The following is a 19,739-nucleotide window of genomic DNA, read 5'->3' on the forward strand; positions in this document are numbered from 1 at the left end:
GCTTACCTAAAATAAAGAACCTAATTAGTTCAGATTTTGGTGAAATGTTAAGCTTCATTCAAAAAACTGCTTTCTATAATAGGACAAGGCTCACTTTCCGAATCCCCCCCCCCCCTAACAATGCCAAGTCGCTCAAGGAATGATTTTATTTTTCCAAATAACCCAGTTCAAAATCCCTAACGTTTCATAAGTACATTCTTTCATTCGTTAATTTAAAACATTTGATCAAATTGGTGTGTAGAAACTAGCTGCCCGAACTTAAGTACCAATAATTTCAATGTAAAACGATATTTTTGTCCATTGTCCAATCACTGCTGTTAATCTAAAACTAGCGAATGTGCCACTAGAATCTAGGGATTATGTAATGGAAGGGTTGGGCAGAAAGTTAGCATAAAACCATCCTACGATTTAAATCTAGGAATTAAACAGCCCAAAGCCATCTTGGGACATATTGTAAGCTTTCCCGGTTTGGTAGTTATGGAAATCTTAAGCTCCTAACCAAAAACCTTACTACTTTATATAATAGGATTACTTTCAGGAAGAGAATAATGTAAATGTGTGCAGCCATTGTAAGAAAGAAAATCCTACAAAAAGATGTTCAAAGGTTATTATTTAACAATAGTTATTTATCGCATCGCGTCGTTATAAAGACAGCTTTCCGCAGATATCAAAATGAAAAAGGGCTAACAAAACCGATTATTTGAATGATTTTAATCTTGACATTCGTGTAAAATTGTCTGTAATATGATGCTATACATGATTTTTCAGTAGAGCTAAATCTATGAAATTGTACTTATAAGACTTAGACAGTAGGTACAAACTTTTGTTTCTATTTTTGTGTGTGTTCGTAAATATTTTTTTTGTACACTGAATCAAAATAAAACAAGGACAATACAAATCAAAAGTTGTATACCTACAGATTAACATATTTTATATAAATTAGAAAATAAAATAGACTAAAACCAATTAGGTTAGGACCTATATGAAACTTCCATAAATATGATCAACTCAGGGGTTAACAAGATCTTACCTTACTACTCAAAATTATATTTTTTTATATCTTAGCGTCATACACTAGGCAAGTCTTTTAGAGTGGCTTCTCTACTATAAAGATTTATGAATATTGAATACAAATATTTAGATAGGTAGGAAAAATAGTTAATTATCGCATCGTATTATAGACGACAGATTTCCGCGGTAATTAAAATGAGAAATTATAACATTAAAACCAATTTTGTAAGCCCATAGGTGCCGAAGGCTTGGGCTAACAAAACTGGTAGGTAGGTGAAAAATTGTCTAAAATCATGCTATACAGGATTTTTCAGTATGGCTCGAGAACGGTTCTAATCCAGCAGATATTAATCCGTTTCGAAGCCATACTGCAAAGCGTTTGTTTGTTTTTAATGAATAGGACAAATATAAGAAATGCAACTGAAGTTTTCAAATTTTATTAAACTTTGTTTTTGCATAGCAATTTTTTGGGAAATGTCTTAAAGTTAGTTGTGTGTTTAGTAGATATTGTATCCTATATTTTGATACAGCATTTTAGTCCCCCCCCCCCCCATAACTCTAAACCCAAGAAATATCTATAATGTCTGTTTGTTTGTAGCGAAGGATCTCGCTAACCTCTGAACCGATCGGGTTTTTCTTTACAGGGTAGCTTTTCATAGGTCCCGCGAAGGTTTATAACTATTTTCTTGGAGGGCGGGACACCCCAACCCCCCCCCAAAATTGAAAATAACCCCCCCCCCCAAAAAAAAAAAATTCTTTTTAAAACTAAAATTAAAATAGTGGAGTTGACGACCCCCCCCAAAAAAAAATCCCCTCCCCCAAAGAAAATTTCTTAAAATTTAAAAAAAAAATCTAAATTACAAAAAATTGGTTCGATCAAACATCTTTGGGAAAAAGTGGTCATTATTGAACCATTGTTAAACCTAACCTAATTACTACCTATATACTTATGAAATGATATTTAATTTCTGCGGAATTTTTTAAATATGAATCAATGCAAGATATCATTACTGGCTTCATTATCCAGTGGCAATGAAGCGGATTTGTAGCTGTTATGGAATAGATATTTAACACAACATATTTTATAGACAGTTTTCCGCTGATATTAAGATTAATTCTAATTTTGCTGACCCTGGGTATTTGTATACATGGAAAATTCTCTACAATGTGATACGATAAATGACTTTTCAGAATGGCACAGAACCGGTTCTAATCCAGCGGATATTAAACGTTTTCGGAGCCATACTGGAAAACATTTTCTCGTATTCATTCGAATCCGGTGGATAGGAACCGGTTCTCATCCATACGAAAAAACTATGTCTAGCATCGTATTATATCCAGCTTTCTACGAATATAAAAATGTACCTACGGCACCTAGGGGCTAAAAAACTGGTTTAATCTTATAATTGAACATTCGATATCCGCGGAAAGCCGTTTATAATACGATGCGAGAAATAACTATTATCGGAAGAAGAATACCTTAAAAGTTTTATGTTTGTAAAAAGTGGCACTGCCGTATTTTGTGAAGATAGATGTGTGTACAAACATTGGATGTAATATATACGTGGATATTATGACATGGGGAAAATTTATCAGCAATTTAGTTTGCTAACATGTACATGACTTATTGGTCAGTTCGTTCATTTAGTAGGAGGAGAGGAAATGGGGAGTATGGGAGTTGTCGTTATTTTAGCCAGCTACAACTTTCACCTTATTAGATTACATGATAATCTGGTGTAGCATCCAAGTAATAATAAATCCAATGTCCAAACAAACAATATTGTTATTCTGCATGTCAAACTTTTCTTCTCTTCACCCCACCACGGATGGAAGGAGAGGTTAACAGCTTCAAATAGGTTCTCTCGTTTAAGATATTTGTTTGATAAGTTTAACGTTATTTGGGTTATATTTTTCTTAGTAGTTGCTACGCCCCTAAGAGGGAAAGAGGTGTTGGATGCTACCCTCCTCTTTTTGTTAGGTTTTTAAGATAAAATATAAAATAAACTATAAAGCTTCACTTTAAAAGAGAACCACATTGGTCTATAGGTTAGTGAGATCTTTTGCTTCATACACACAAACACACGGACATCCTGTTTCTTATCTAATCCCTGGCTCATCTTTACTAAAACTAAAAACAAATATTGTGAGAGGATTGCAGAGAAATTGAGGTGCGGGGATTGGCAGGGATCTTAAGGGGGGGGGGGGGGGGTTTGTACAGTTATAGGAAATGAAAATTCAGTATCAAATTTTGGCCTTGCCGTTTGGGCTTGTTTTTATAGTTATCAACCTAATTCTTTTTGTAAACTCTCTTATATGATTGGATCTACCTGCAAAACTTTAAAAATTGAATTTTGGGACTTTCCCTCTAGGGGCTAGTGGTGCAAAAGACCCCCTCAAACACTAAAATTTTAAGTTATGAGCTTAGGTATTTTTAAAGATATCGGCTGATTTTTTAAATGGAAGCTTTTATTGCATAAATGAGTTGATTAGCCATCCCAAATTTCATTTTTGCACCTTACCTCTAGGGGCATGTAAGCTCAAAACTTATAAATTTTGTATTTGGGGGGGGGGTTGTTTTACTCCTAAAGCCCCTAGAAGTAAAGTGCAAAAATGAATCAACTCATAAAAAAACCACGTAGTTTAAATCAAGTGGTTGAAATTAAAAAAACAAAAAACCAAGGTGGGATGGTTTAAATATTTTTTTTTAAAATATTTATACAAAGGCCTATCTTTCCAGTTATATCTTTTCATAGCGTAAATAATACAGTAAATAACTGTCAGTCAGGGTTGTAAAATCGGGCGGGCGGTTTTGGGCTGCCCTTTTTCGGGTCCTTTTGGGCAGATTTGGGCACCCCCTTTTTCGGGGGTGAGAAAAGGGGGGAGGGGTCAGGCCTATAGTTTGGATATTATTTAAAAAAAAACCCAAAAACCTGTTTTTTATAAAAAAAAAAAAAAACCTGGTTTAAACCAAAAAAAACAAACCCTACTATGAGTTCAGTTCCAAATCAATTCAGTGGTTTGCGAGATACTTTGGTACTCACAAACAGACTGAGATCCTTACTATATTACAAGGACTTAACTATTTAGTTTTTATTTATACTTTTCATGTAATCTATGAGTGGAGTGGACAATGGTAATGAAACACTTATTTCCTTGATTTACTGAGGGCAAAAACACGTATTATCTTCTATTGACTTATCCCTGATCTGCGAGCATCAATACTAAAGAATTGTTGTTCAATACTTGCAACAACTTTGTTTAACAATTTTTGCACTCATTTGTATTCGCATGGTGGTAGCCGTAGAGTGTTTGTTCATTTCCGCATATAAGCTTATTTGTAGTCAGGGATCTTAGGGGATAAGATGATGGACAATAAATTGATAATCATCCCCAATGATGAAAACCAAAATTTAATTTTTTGTAGATCATTTTTAATTGTTGAAAAGTTTGCTAGTTTCAATCAACCATTAAAGTTTTTTTTAACCAATTAATAGGATAACATAGTTAAAAACTTTAGGTACCGTACCAGTTTAATTTACAGTTGAATGTCCCCTCCCCTCCCACCTATTTTTGAATTATTTTTCGGTCGGTATATTTTGAAAATATTATGCTATGATCACCCACCTTACATAGCCGCCTCAGGAAATGGACCACTAGTAAATGCACACACTAGATTGGTGGTTTTGAGTGGGGGATTCTAAGCAAAGAATAATAAAGAATATTAATAACAGCTGTAAATAAATTCTAACTAGACACCCTAGGAAATGGACCACTAGTAAATGCACACACTAGGATGGTGGGTTAGAGTGAGGGATTCTAAACATTAAATAATATAGAATATTTATAACAGCTGTAAATAAATTCTAACTAGACACCCTAGGAAATGGACCACTAGTAAATGCACACACTAGAATGGTGGTTAGAGTGAGGGATTCTAAACATTGAATGATATAGAATATTAATAACAGCTGTAAATAAATTCTAACTAGTCACCCTAGGAAATGGACCACTAGTAAATTCACACACTAGAATGGTGGCTAGAGTGGGGGATTCTAAACATTGAATAACATAGAATATTTATAACAGCTGTAAATAAATTCTAACTAGTCACCCTAGGAAATGGACCACTAGTAAATGCACACACTAGAATGGTGGCTAGAGTGGGGGATTCTAAACATTAAATAACATAGAATATTAATAACAGCTGTAAATAAATTCTAACTAGTCACCCTAGGAAATGGACCACTAGTAAATGCACATACTAGAATGGTGGCTAGAGTGGGGGATTCTAAACATTAAATAACATACAATATTTATAACAGCTGTAAGTAAATTCTAACTAGACACCCTAGGAAAGGAAATGGACCACTAGTAAATGCACACACTAGAATGGTGGTTAGAGTGGGGGATTCTAAACATTGAATAATATAGAATATTAATAACAGCTGTAAATAAATTCTAACTAGTCACCCTAGGAAATTGACCACTAGTAAATTCACACACTAGAATGGTGGTTAGAGTGAGGAATTCTAAACATTAAATAGAATATTTATAACAGCTGTAAAACAATTCTAACTAGTCACGCTTGGAAATAACCACTAGTAAATTCACACACTAGAATGGTGGCTAGAGTGAGGGATTCTAAACATTGAATAATATAGAATATTGATAGCAGCTGTAATTAAATTCTTACTAGTTGCTCCCAATGAAATGGACCACTAGTAAATGCACACACTAGAATGGTGGCTAGAGTGGGGGATTCTAAACATTGAATAACATACAATATTGATAACAGCTGTAAATAAATTCTAACTAGTCTCCCTAGGAAATGGGCCACTACTTTTGCAAAAAATGCGATTTTTAGGATTTCAAAACCACCTAGTTACCTGACCTCATATCTATATTAATCTGTGGTTTAAAAGTACATCTTCTCTAGGTATAATATTAAATGTTGTTATGCTATAATATGAGAAAACTTCTTGTTTTCCAGTGTTTTTGTTAGATAGAAAAATGTTCAGCCATTTCTACACTTGTTAGCGATTATGAAAGCTGAAATTCAAAACACTTAATTAACTATTTTATGCTTAATTGTCCAGTAAGATTTTTCATTGATTGATGGATTAAATGTTAAAATGGATTAAAGAACGACTTTTTATTGATTCATACAGGTTTAAGGCTGTTTTAAGGTAAATTTTTTCTAGAAAAATTATTAATGTGGTTTCTTTTAAACTTTACTTGTATAGTGTAAATATCAAGGATCTTAAGGGTTAAGAAAATGTACAATAAAATGATTTTCGCCAAACCCCAATTATGACAAACAAATTTTCCACTTTTGAAGATAAAAATTATTAGTGGAATAGTTTATAGTACAAACTAATCGAGATTTTTCTTAAAAGTCCCCAAAGTTTTTAAAGTAAACGTATGAGAGAACATGATAACTTTGGGTTCAGATTAAGTTATATTCCAATCCCTTTGTATCCATGGAAATATAGGAAACCATTTTTTGCAATCATCATCTTTTCCCAAGAAAATCAAGAACTGGGTAGTTTGTTGAACAAGGACAATTGTAACCATCAGTAGCGCAGCAATATATTTTATAACAAAACACCAGTACACTCTCATTTAACAAGGTAGGTATTTATTATGTTTTACTAAGATCTTTACCATATGGGAGCATTGAAAATTATTCTTAAATTATGTAGTAGAACAGAGAAAACGAAATAAAATAAGACTTTGAAAAACAGAGTTAATTCATTCTTTGAACTTTTTTTTCTTGAAATAGAAGAGAAGCTTTTTTTATTTTCCATTGTCTTATCCTGTATTCTTGCTAGCTCTGTTTAGGGATCTTAAGTGATAAGACAATGGACGATAAATTAATGTACATCCCCAATAATGATAAACCAAATAGCCACTTCTGTAGATTGATATTATTATTAAAGTACCTTAAGTTTTTGAGCCAATATGTATGACGTTGACGTTTTAAAACTTTGGGTACCAGTGTAATTTACAACTCCCAATGTCCCCTCCCTTCCTCCCTGGTGGCACTGGTATAGTTTTGTTTGACAGTTTTAATCAAAAACTTTTATCTTTATCCTTCTTAGCATTTTTTTTTATTTCAGAAAGTAATAGATTTATTATTATGGGAGAGAGGGGACAATGGGCTGTTTATTACACCACTAATTTTGTGTATTAAGGGGGGCGTCGGATCTGACACTTTTGCGTAAACAGGGTGCATAGGCTTTGTGTTAGGAGTTAGAGGATAGGTTATTTGGGAAAAAAGTTTACATTTGGGGTATATTTTTCTTATATTTAAAAAAATTTTTGATAGGTATCCAGGTTCAGGTGCTGCAGGCTGGAAGGTCGTTTCTGGACAGGTATAAATGAAAAAAAAAAAATTGTTTGAAGAGTTAGAGATCAACTTATTAATCCAAATATGCATCTTTAGGGATGTTATGAGCATATATGAAGAGAAAATAAAAATCAGCCTCCAGGTTCAGGTACTGCAGGCCTCCAGGTGAATTCTGGACAGGTAAAAACTGAAAATTTTTACTTATGAAGTTAGAACAAACCTTATTTAACAAAAGTTGCTACTTTATGGATGGTATGAACTAATTTAAAGAAAAATTTGAAATCGGGCTCCAGCTTCAGGTACTGCAGGCATCCAGGTGGATCCTGGACAGGTAAAAACTAAATATTTTCACTTTTAAAGTTAGAGCAAAACTTATTTAACAAAAGTTGCTACTTTATGGATAGTATTAACTTATTTGAAGAAAAATTTGAAATCAGGCTCCAGGTTCAGGTACTGCAGGCCTCCAGGTGGATTCTGGACAGGTAAAAACTAAAAAATTTCACTTTTAAAGTTAGAGCATAACTTATTTTACAAAAGTTGCTACTTTATGGATAGTATTAACTCAAATGAAGAAAAATTTGAAATTGGGCTCCAGGTTCAGGTACTGCAGGCCTCCAGGTGGTTCCTGGACAGGTAAAAACAAAAAAATTTCACTTTTAAAGTTAGAGCATAACTTATTTAACAAAAGTTGCTACTTTATGGATAGTATTACCTTAATTGAAGAAAAATTTGAAATCGGGCTCCAGGTTCAGGTACTGCAGGACTCCAGGTGGATCCTGGACAGGTAAAAACTATAAATTTTTACTTTTAAAGTTAGAGCATAACTTATTTAACAGAAGTTGTTACTTTATGGATAGTATTAACTCAATTGAAGAAAAATTTGAAATCGGGCTCAAGGTTCAGGTACTGCAGGCCTCCAGGTGAATGATGGACAGGTAAAAACTGAAAATTTTTATTTTTGAATTTAGAACAAAACTTATTTTACAAAGTTTGCTACTTTATGGATGGTATTAACCAATTTGAAGATAAATTTGAAATCGGGCTCCAGGTTCAGGTACTGCATGCCTCCATTTGAATTCTGGACAGGTAGAAACTGAAAATTTTTACTTTTGAAGTTAGAACAAAACTTATTTAACAAAAGTTGCTACTTTATGGATAGTATTAACTCATTTGAAGAAAAATTTGAAATTTATTAGATGCCAAAGAAGCTTTAGAATTTTTACTATATAATTTTAAACAAGCTCGTTTGTTTTTTATTTAGTTAATACCAAACTCAAAAAGCAATTTTAAAAAATAAGTTTTGCTCTAATTATAAAGTAATTAAGTACGTTCATTATTAAACTAACCAGAATCCAATTGGAGGCCTAAGCACCTTAACCTTGAGCCCGAAATTTAAATTATTTAATACTAGCCACAAAGTAGCAACTTTTGTTTTAACTTCAAAGGTATTATTTTTAGTTTTTACCTGTCAAGAATCCACCTGGGGACCCGCAGTACCAGAACCGGGAGCCTGATCTCAAATTTATCTTCAAATTGGTTAATACTATCCATAAAGTAGCAACTATTGTTAGATAAGTTAGGCTCTAAATTTAAAAGTGAAAATTTTTAGTTTTTACCTGTTCAGGATCCACCTGGAGGCCTGCAGTACCTGAACCTGGAGCCTGATTTCAAATTTATCTTCAAATAAATTAATACTATCCATAAAGTAGCAAACTTTGTAAAACAAGTTTTGTTCTAACTTCAAAAATAAAAATTTTCAGTTTTTACCTGTCCAGGATCCACCTGGAGGCCTGCAGTACCTGAGCCTGGAGCCCGATTTCAAATTTTTCTTCAATTGAGTTAATACTATCCATAAAGTAGCAACTTCTGTTAAATAAGTTATGCTCTAACTTTAAAAGTGAAAATTTTTAGTTTTTACCTGTCCAGGATCCACCTGGAGTCCTGCAGTACCTGAACCTGAAGCCCGATTTCAAATTTATCTTCAAATAAGTTAATACTATTCATAAAGTAGCAAACTTTATAAAACAAGTTTTGTTCTAACTTCAAAAATAAAAATTTTCAGTTTTTACCTGTCCAGGATCCACCTGGAGGCCTGCAGTACCTGAACCTGGAGCCCGATTTCAAATTTTTCTTTAAATTAGTTCATACCATCCATAAAGTAGCAACTTTTGTTAAATAAGGTTTGTTCTAACTTCAAAAGTAAAAATTTTCAGTTTTTACCTGTCCAGAATTCACCTGGAGGCCTGCAGTACCTGAACCTGGAGGCTGATTTTTATTATCTCTTCATATATACTCATAACATCCCTAAAGATGCATATTTGGATTAATAAGTTGATCTCTAACTCTTCAAACAATTTTTTTTTTCATTTATACCTGTCCAGAAACGACCTTCCAGCCTGCAGCACCTGAACATGGATACCTATCAAATTTTTTTTTAAATATAAGAAAAATATACCCCAAATGTAAACTTTTTTCCCAAATAACCTATCCTCTAACTCCTAACACAAAGCCTATGCACCCTGTTTACGCAAAAGTGTCAGATCCGACCTATTTATCTATTTATTGGCCATTGTTTTATCACTTTTATCCCTGTTTATTATTACTTGGATCTTACACCAGATTATCATTTACTCTTATAAAGTGAATATGTAGCTGGCCAATATAATAATCCACTCCCTTTACCTTATCCCCTCCCCTCCTATTGGATGAATAAACTGGCTATTAAATAATATCCATTTAAGCAACTAAAATTGAAAATTTTCCCCTTACATAATATCCATATATATTTTATATCCATTCAGAGAGTAGAGAGAGAGAGGAAGGGTCAGGGTTTCTCAAGGATGGGTAAATCCTTATACTGAAGTAACAGGATGTCTGTGTGTTTGTTTGTACCGAAGGATCTCGCTAACCGCTGAACCGATCTGGTTCTCCTTAACAGGGTAGCTTCTCATAGGTCCTGTGGAATGTTTATAACTATTTTGGGGGAGGGTACCACTACCCTCCCAAGAGAAATAATAATAAATCGAAATTTTTATTTTCAGTATAGTGACTTCTATGTAACATTGCGAGGTATCGTATAAAGAAACTCTTACGTAACATATAGAAACTTGAACGCAACAAAAAAAAACTAGAGGCTTGTAGGGGGCGTAGCCGCTAGTGAAGGATAATTTAGTATCGCAGCACTTCTAAAATTAGGATATCGTTGTGTTTGTAAGCTACGTAATGGAGTAGTTAAGTGTCCAAACATGCCAATCACTAATTGTAATCTTCGGAAGGGGTAATTTTGTGTGCCATCATTGGTGATATAGGTCAATTTATCGGCCATTGTCTTATCCCTTTAGATCCGTGGGAGATATAAGATATTGTGTCAGAGTAAATACAAAATATATATATCATTCAAGAGGGGAGAAAAATAGCAGTAGCGCAGCTTTACAAAAAAAAAAATCTCTAACTGCAAAAGAAGGAGTTGAGGAGACATTTGGCTGTTTATTACACTAGTCCCCAAATTTTTATGAAAACGTTTTCTTATTCTTTGGTTCAACAACTACAGTATCCTACAGAAGGGGTAATTTTGTGTATCATCAATTAATCGGCCATTGGCTTATCCCTTTGGATCCCTGAAAAGTAGCAATGTAATGAGTACCCTTAATATTATATAAAAGTAACATGATGTCTGCAGATCCATACTGATAATACTCCTTATGGGGAAGCTTTCTGTAGGTCCCGTAAAAATAGGTTAATCTTTCCTCTATATACAAATTTTTCTCTGAATCTTAGGACAATATAATAACAAGGATGACAACATCCATAAAAGCGAAGCACTGAAACGGTAGGACAAACTGACACTAACACTTGTAGTGTCAGAACTGAATAATCAGAATATAAATGTCGAAGCAAAATTGTAAGTAAAATTGTTGAAAAACTGCTTGATACGGAATAATGTATATGGACATACTTACATTTTTAGGACTTGATTATAGAGTTGCTTCGCTTATAATATTGTACTTTGTTGTCCCAGGAATCAGTATACCAAAAAATAGATTAATCAGATTATTAGATCACATAAAAATTAGTTCTTAAAAAAGTAAAAAAATCAACATGTTTAAAATGGACGTACGGACATTCTGGTAATGATTATAGAGTTGCTACGCTATCTTAATCGTACCTAACTACTACAGGAATCGAATCACCATGCAAAGTTTGAAATCAATAGGACAATTCTAACATGCCTAAATTAGCAAAAAAAGCTATCCGTTACGGACGGACGTACGGACGGACCGACCCTAATTATAGAAAAGCTTTGCTTTTAAAAATTAAATAGCAACTGCTGCGCCTCTAGGTAGATTCTAGAGACAGAGTGGAAAAGGAAAGAGTGGGGAAAGTCGACATTCAATTTTAGTTTTTAAAGACTAAAGAAACTTACTTTTATAAAAGTGTAGCAAAAGTAAATATTGAAGAAGCTTCTAACTATATTATACCTTTAAATTCTTTTTGTACAATCTGTTTAATTTCATCATCATCGCCATTTATCTCTTCTTTCCAGAGCATAGGCCACGCACAATGGTTCTCCATTTATCTTTGAATTGGGCCTCAGTAGAGGCTTCACTGAAAGATGAAAAATTCTTTTTACTCAGTTCTTCAAGGAATTCCCTCCTCCAGGTTGTTTTTGGTCTACCTGGTTTCCTTTTTCCTGTGAAGGGGTCCCAAGTCAAGGCTTGATAGGTTAAATCATCATGCCCTTTCCTTAGAGTGTGCCCCAACCATCTCCATTTTCTCTGTTTTATTGTCAGTTTGATGTCTGACATATCACTGCGCTCTAAAAGCTCAGCATTTGTGATCTTGTTTGGCCAAAAGATCTTGTGGATTCTCCTAAGACATTTGTTGACATATGTCTGAAGCTTGGAGACCACTGCTGTGTTTAGGAACCAAGTTTCGGCCCCATACAGCAAAACAGACAGAACATTTGACTTGAAAAGTCTTAACTTGGTCTTTATGGAGATGTTGTTGGAATTCCAAATTTTGTTCAAGCTGGCAAAGGCGGTTCTAGATTTGTTAATTCTAGCTTTAACATCTGTCAAAGTGCCTCCAGCTTCATCAATTTTACTTCCAAGATACTCAAAGCAGTTAACATCCTCAAGAATTTGGTTTCCAATAACTATTGGTTCTTGGGAGTTTGCATTTAATCTGAGTAGTTTAGTTTTTGGAACATTTATTTCAAGTCCAACTTTCTTGGAAGTTTCAGCTATCATGTTAGTCCTTCTTTGCATTTGACTTCTATTGCTTGTTAACAAAGCAATATCATCAGCAAAGTCTAGATCTCCCAAATATTTGGGATTGCCAAATAACTGCCAGCGAATGCCATCATTGCTTTCACAGTTCTTCATGATCCAGTCAATGGCAAGGAGGAAAAGGAAGGGAGAGAGAAGGCATCCTTGTCTGACACCTGTTACAATCTCAAAAAAGGTTGATAGTTTACCTTTATACATAACATTTCCACCTCCTTTATGATAGATAGCTTTAATGATATTGATTATCTTTTCTGGAATGCCATAGTGTCGGCAGATTTTCCAGAGTGATTTCCTGTCTAAAGAATCAAATGCTTTTTTTGTAGTCAATAAAGTTTACAAAAAGCTCAGAGTTCCATTCCTTGGATTGCTCTATGATGATTCTTAGAGAGGTTATCTGATCAATAGTGGAACGGTTTGGTCTAAATCCAGCCTGATTAGGTCTTAGCTTTTCATTAACCTTTTATTCTATTAAGAAGAATCTTACTAAGGATACGGCCAGGTACTGAAAGAAGCATTATCCCTCTGTAGTTTCCACATTGGGTCAAGTCTCCTTTTTTGGCCAGTATTGAGATATGTCCATTTTTCCAGTCCTCTGGGCATAACTCATCATTCCATATCTTAGTGATCAAAGGTAGGAATGCCTCAGCAGATGTGTCTAGGTCTGCTTTCATGACCTCAGCTGGGATGTTATCAGGTCCTGTGGCCTTGTTATTTTTCAAACTTTTAATGGCCTCTTTGATTTCCAATAGATTTGGCGCTCGACAGTCAATGTCAAGTGCATCTGAGGGTGGAATCTCAGTTTCTTCCTCTGGAACTGGAGGATTCAGCAGTTCAGTGAAATGTTCTGCCCATCTATTTAGAATATCCTCATCAGTTTTAAGGAGTGAACCATCCTTGTCCCTGATGTGTGATCCTGATTTGTGTACTTTGCCTGCAATGCTCTTAGTAATCTCATAGACATCTTTCATTCTATTTTGATTAGCAGCATTTTCTGCTTGCAAGGCAAGGTTTTCCAAGTGTTCTTTTTTGTCAATTCTGACACTTTTTTGGATTTCCCTGCTGAGCCTCTTATACAGGTCTTTATCTTCTGGAGAGTTTCTAGAGAGTGTCTTTTGTCTTACCTCTCTTCTTTGATCCATGAGATCAATGGATCTTTGAGTGATCCACGGCTTTTGGTTAGCCTTTTTGAAACCTAATTTTTCTTGGCTGGTATCATTATAAACTTTTTTGATACCTTGCCAAATATCCTCCACTCCATCTTCCTCTTGAAGAGTCAGCAACTCAAATCTATTCTTTAGAGTGAGCTTAAACTCTTGCAACTTTTCAGAGTTTTGGAGGGTTGTTAAATTATATTTCTTCCTGGGGTTAGGCTTTGTGTCCTGCTTTTTAAATCTAAGCCGAACTTTAGAAGATAGAAGATAATGGTCTGAATTAACATCAGGTCCTCTTTCAACCCTGACATCAAGGAGAGAACCTTTAAAGCGTCTAGATATACATATGTGGTCTATCTGGTTAAAGGTTCTTTGATCTGGTGATCTCCAGGTGGCAGTATGAATCTTTTTGTGTTTAAAGATGGTTCCACCAATGACAAGTTTGTTTTCAGTACAAAAACTTACAAGTCTATCACCATTGTCATTTTCCTTGCCATTACTTAAGCCTAGGCCATATCTGCCCATAACTTCTTCTAAATTCTCATTATTACTCCCCACTTGAGCATTGAAATCTCCTAGGAGCATGGTCAGATCCTTTTCTTTATGACCATTTTTAAATACAGAGTCAAGCTGGTCATAAAATTCGTTTTTGACCTCTGTATTTGCTTGTTCTGTAGGAGCATATGCTACTATAATTCTCAGTTTGATGTTTTTAACTGAGGATTTGAAATAAGCCTCCATAATTCTAGGACCATGGGGTTGCCAACTGATCATGGCCTGCTCTGCTTGCTTGGTCAGCATAAGAGCCACCCCTTGATTATGGCCTAGATCCTCATTCATATGACCTGAGTATAGTATTTTCAAGCCAGAATGATGTTTAAACTCTCCATTGTTTGTCCACCTTGATTCGGTGATAGCCAGGATGTCAACCTTGGCTTTTAGCATTTCTCGGCAAATGTTTTCTGTCTGGCCTGACTGAAACATTGTCCGAACATTCCAGGTGCAAATTTTTGCTGGTCTGCGGGAATTCAGAATCATCCGCCTGACTGGTCCGTTAGCGGTTTCCCAGCCAAACATCATATTGTTGTTTCCAACCTCTACTTCGTTCCCGAGCCCAAAGTTAAATTGGTCATTACTTTGTGCGGGTTGAACATAAGCAGGTTTTTTTCTAGGGAGGGATTGTTAGCCCCACCCAAACCCCCTGGACTGGGGGGAAGTGACCAGAATTCAGTCTGGCATCTACCCTGGGACCTTTCCAGCACAGTAGGACTCTTCTGGTGTAGCTCCTAGGGTCATTGATGCACGGTGCAGGATGGACGGCGTGCACGTACCTGGTCTCCCATCCCAATCTGTTTAATTTGTTTTCTTCAAATCATTTTGGAATTCAAATTATTTTTCTTCAACTTCAACTTTATCTAAGAATCATTTTTGAAAGTAGATTATAATCATGGATCTTAAGGGATAAGAAAAAGGATGATAAACTTTTTCGCAATTAAAGTTTCTTTTGTGTTAAGATATTTGATCCGTGGAGGGAGGGGACATTGGGGTAAATTATAATAGTCCCCAAAGTTTTATAATACCTACCTATGGTTTTCTTATTCGTTTACTTAACAATTTTTGGGAATTTTGATGAATGTTGATTGGTTAGTTATTTTATTTAAGTTGAGTGTACCCATGGTCTAACCATTAAATGTAATCTACAGAAGGGGTAATTTTGTGAATCATCATTAAGGATGTACATAAATTTATCAGCCATTGTCTTATTCCTTAAGATCCCTGTAATATATCTGTTTATTAGTGATCTAAAGGGATAAGTTAATGTATGATTAAATGAAATACATTCCCAATTATAATTAACAAAACTTTTTACTAGATTTTAAGTAACTTATACACTAAGAGCAGAAGAATATTCAACTAGGTACTCAAAAAAGTTGTGTACTTAAATTCAAATTTGGTTGGTTGGTTCATTAACTAGCAATGTCTAAACTTTACAATTAATAACTTCAATCTACAGAAAGGTTAGCTTTGTTTAACGTCATTGGGGTTTTTATCCTTAAGATTTCCTTAGGGACATATCTTTTAGGGGGTTGATCTCTACCTCCCCCCCCCCCCTCCTGCAAAAGAAACAACTTAAGACCAACTTTTTTCAATTAAATAAAGAAATAAATTTCTTTCTGTTTATTTTGTTTGTTGGCCGGTATTTAATTTAAAAAGCTTATCTTGGGAAGTAATGAAAAGAAAATAGATAATTGTTTTCCAGTTTTAGGAGCGTACCTGCTATATAATTATAAATATTTATTAGATATGGATCTACAATAAAGTTATGTGTTTGAAACAGTATTCTTTTAATGTTTGGCTCAAAAAAAACTTTGGTACTTTTATTGAATTTTGAATGGTTGGTTTCAAACTAGTAGTGTTCAACATTTTGAACTTAAACTTCAGTAGGAGTAATTTTGTTTATCATCATAAGCGATATTTATCAATATATCGTTCATTTCTTGTCATTTTAAAATCCCCCTGTGGATATTATTCTTTCGTTTGCACAAAAAACACACCACTTGGATGTTGTCATCCTTGTTTTATTTTGTACTTTGTAGTTAAATATGGGTTATATTAGTAGCTTTGCTGTGCAACTTTATTGTATACTAGCGGCTACGCTCCCTAGAGGCCACTAGGCGCAATTGTGGAGGGGAGAGTCGGATTTGATAACCCAATTTCTTATTTTAGATTTTAAAAGAAAGTTAAAAAAATTTTGGGTGGGTGCCTTTCCCTCATTTTTAATTTTAATTTAAATTTTTTTTTTTTAAATTTGGTGGGATTTTTCAGTTTTTTGGGGGGGTTGGGGGTATCCCATTCCCCCCCAAAATAGTTATAAACCTTCCCGGGACCTATGAGAAGATAACCTGTTAAGGAGAACCCGATCGGTTCAGTGGTTAGCAAGATCCCTTGGTACAAACATACAGACAAACATCCTGTTTTATTATAAGGATGGTCATCCTTGTTTCATTATGTACTTGTGGTTAAATAATGGGTTATATGTAAAGCTTTGCTGTGCTACTTTTTTGGATGTTGTCAGCCTTGTTTATTCCTCTACTGATGGTTGAACGTGGGTTATATGTTGAGTAAACATGTTTTTCTTACATAGGAATAAATCAGGGACAAAGGTATAAGTAACTGCGTTAAAATTGGGGATTAATGTTTAATAGTCTCTCCAATTCATATGCTTAAAAGATTACTTTACCTATAAAGCAGCGTTGTGGAGCCGGAGCCGGGAGCCGCCATATTTTGACGGAGTCGGAGCTGGAGCTGTAATTTTCGTACAAAAATGGCTTCGGCTCCAGGTTAGTTAAAACTAGAGATTTTTTACTTATTATAATTTGGTAACTTTGTTTTGTCTTTTGTAACTCTGTTTTGTCTTATTTTTATTAAAAAATTTAACTTTTAAAACCTTCCTTCAAAAGTCAAAAATAAACTTGGCAAAAAAATATGTCAAGTTTTTCTTGATTTAAGGGTGGAGCCGGAGCCGTTACTTTCACAGGCGGCTCCGCGGAGGCTGAATTTACATCTGTCATTATATTTGAATAGCGAGATTTCTTGATTTCTCATTTTCTTTTTCGGGATGCATTATGTATGTCCTAGGCAGGTTTTTATCAAGTTGGGGGGTTAATCCTGAAAAAAAAACTAGTTTTAATCTCATGATTGTAAATTTTACGTTATAATACGATGCTAGACATAATTTTTCAGTATAGCTGAGAACCGGTTATAATCCACCGGATATTAATCGGTTTCTAAACGGGAATTGTTATTTCTCGCATCGTATTATAAAAAGCTTTCCGCGGATATAGAATGTACAATTATAAGATTAAAACCAGTTTTTTTAGCCCCGATGTGCTGAAGGCACGGGCAAAAAACTGACTTTAATCTTATGATTGTACATTTTTATATTTGTATAAAACTGGATATAATACGATGCTAGACATAACTTTTCAGAATGGCTGAGAACTGGTTCTAATCCACCGGATATTAATCAGTTTCGAAGCGTTACGGGAATAAATCATTAATATATTTTTGTCCTATGTACAACGTACTTATCTTTTTATCTTCGGATAATAGAGAGAGAGAATTAAGAACGTGCTTTTTGGTTTAATTTATAAGGAGGAGAAAATATAAGTACAAAGTTTAATACCATCTTCAATTAAAACTAGGATTGCAAAGTTGTAAACAGCATTTTAAATCGGAAGAAAAATTATTTTTACTCCGAAAATGTTGTTAAATTGTTAGGTATAATATTTTTTATAAGGGTATTGCCTATGGATCTAAAGAGATAAGACAATGGCAGTTAATTGATGTAAATCTCCAATACAAAATTACCCGTTCTGTAGATTAAAATTAGAAATTGAAACGTTGGAACATTTAAATTAATGAATTAACCAATCAAAATTCCTGAAGTTGTTAAGCCAAATAATGAGATATCGTTCTTATTAAACTTTGGGGACTAGTGTATTAAAGGGCCCATTGTCCCCTCACTCTCTGGGTATTACCCATCAAATGAACTAGACTTTAAATTGTGATAGTTATTTTAGCAAAGATGCAGTAAATAACTATTAGCGGCTGCTCCCCCTAACATTAAGTGGCTCTGTATTCAATAGTAAGGAGGTAGAAAAATAGCCTGAACCCATCTCAAGGCTCAAATCTAAAAATCAAACAGCCTAAAACCTTTCCGGGACCCATATGAAGCTTCCCTAAAAAGAAGAACTCTTCTAGCTAGCAGTTAATGAAATCTTACGCTTCAGACAAGAAAAACCGTACTTCTACATAGAAAAGCTACCCTACCCTTCGAACAATTTTCAATATAAGTTTTTCTAATGTTTTTTTCCTATTTAGAGGCATCCCAAGTGTTTGAAAAAGATGTTCTGCAACGAGACCTGTGAATCACTGGACCATAAGAAAAAGGCAGAAGCCAAAACTGTCACTAAGGTATGGAGTGGATATTTTCCTAGGGATCTAAAGGGATACGACAATGGCCGATTAATGTTCATACCCAATGATGATACAAAAAATTGCGCCTTCTGTAAAATAAAATTATTGGTTGAAACGATTAAACACTCAACTTAATGAACCAGCCAATCAAAATTCAAAATTGGTTGTTGGATTTGGCGTTAAAGTGTCATAGACAGCAGCAGTATGCAGGGCGACCACTGCATACTATATATACTATAAATACTATATAGGATGGATTGGGATACTATATCATACTATATGACCAAAATTTACTATATATACTATATATTATTACCTTTATTTGACCAAAATTTACTATATATACTATATAATATTATATTTATATAACAAAAAAAGGATTTTGTGACAATACCTCTTAAGGAGTGTTTTGTCTTATTTTTACAGTAGGTTTTCTCCTATTTCTAGCCCCTGCAAGGCAATCATTAACCTTTATCTTACCTAACCTAACATATCAAAAGCTACTGTAATATGATGAAACGCCCCTTAAGAAGCTTCCATTAATCTTACCATATTACGAAATTGCCAATTATGACCAATAGGGGCCCGGGGGGGGGGGGGGGGGTAATGCAACCATCTCGTAATCAATGATTAAATGTTACTTAGACTCCGAATTTCGTTACGAAATTTGGCATGAGTAATCCTTGATAGGTCTATTTTCCCTAAATTGAACAAAGAGTTGGAAAAGTAACGGCGAACGGTTGGCGGCTTAGCCGTTTAGCCATTTTTTAGTTATTTTCAGGGCAAATCCGTCACAAAACCTATCTCCACATAATACTATTTGCTGCTCGAAAACGTTATCAAACGGTTCTAGCCGGTAGTTGCTGGTACTAGAAATTAAAAAAGTAGATTTTGGTATCATCTCACATGATTTAAATCAAAAATATGTTGATTGCTACGTGACTTATGACAGATTTGCCC

General features: G+C 34.5%; 1 protein-coding gene across 2 annotated transcripts in view; it reads left to right on the top strand.

The window, feature by feature from the left end:
- LOC145318773 (uncharacterized) overlaps nucleotides 1-19,739 on the top strand; it is a 28,176-nt gene that overhangs the window by 1,041 nt on the left and 7,396 nt on the right. For both annotated transcript variants that reach the window (XR_013879507.1, XM_080160311.1), the window contains exons 3-4: nucleotides 539-604; nucleotides 18,684-18,776. Coding sequence is in view for 1 of the 2 variants with exons in the window: in XM_080160311.1 (XP_080016437.1) it covers nucleotides 539-604; nucleotides 18,684-18,776 (159 nt within the window). In the remaining variant the exon portion in view is untranslated. The remainder of the gene's footprint in view (nucleotides 1-538; nucleotides 605-18,683; nucleotides 18,777-19,739) is intronic.

The sequence above is a fragment of the Acartia tonsa genome, chromosome 5 (assembly GCF_053477335.1).
Source record: "Acartia tonsa isolate MP-2025a chromosome 5, ASM5347733v1, whole genome shotgun sequence".
Classification (NCBI taxonomy): domain Eukaryota; kingdom Metazoa; phylum Arthropoda; class Copepoda; order Calanoida; family Acartiidae; genus Acartia; species Acartia tonsa.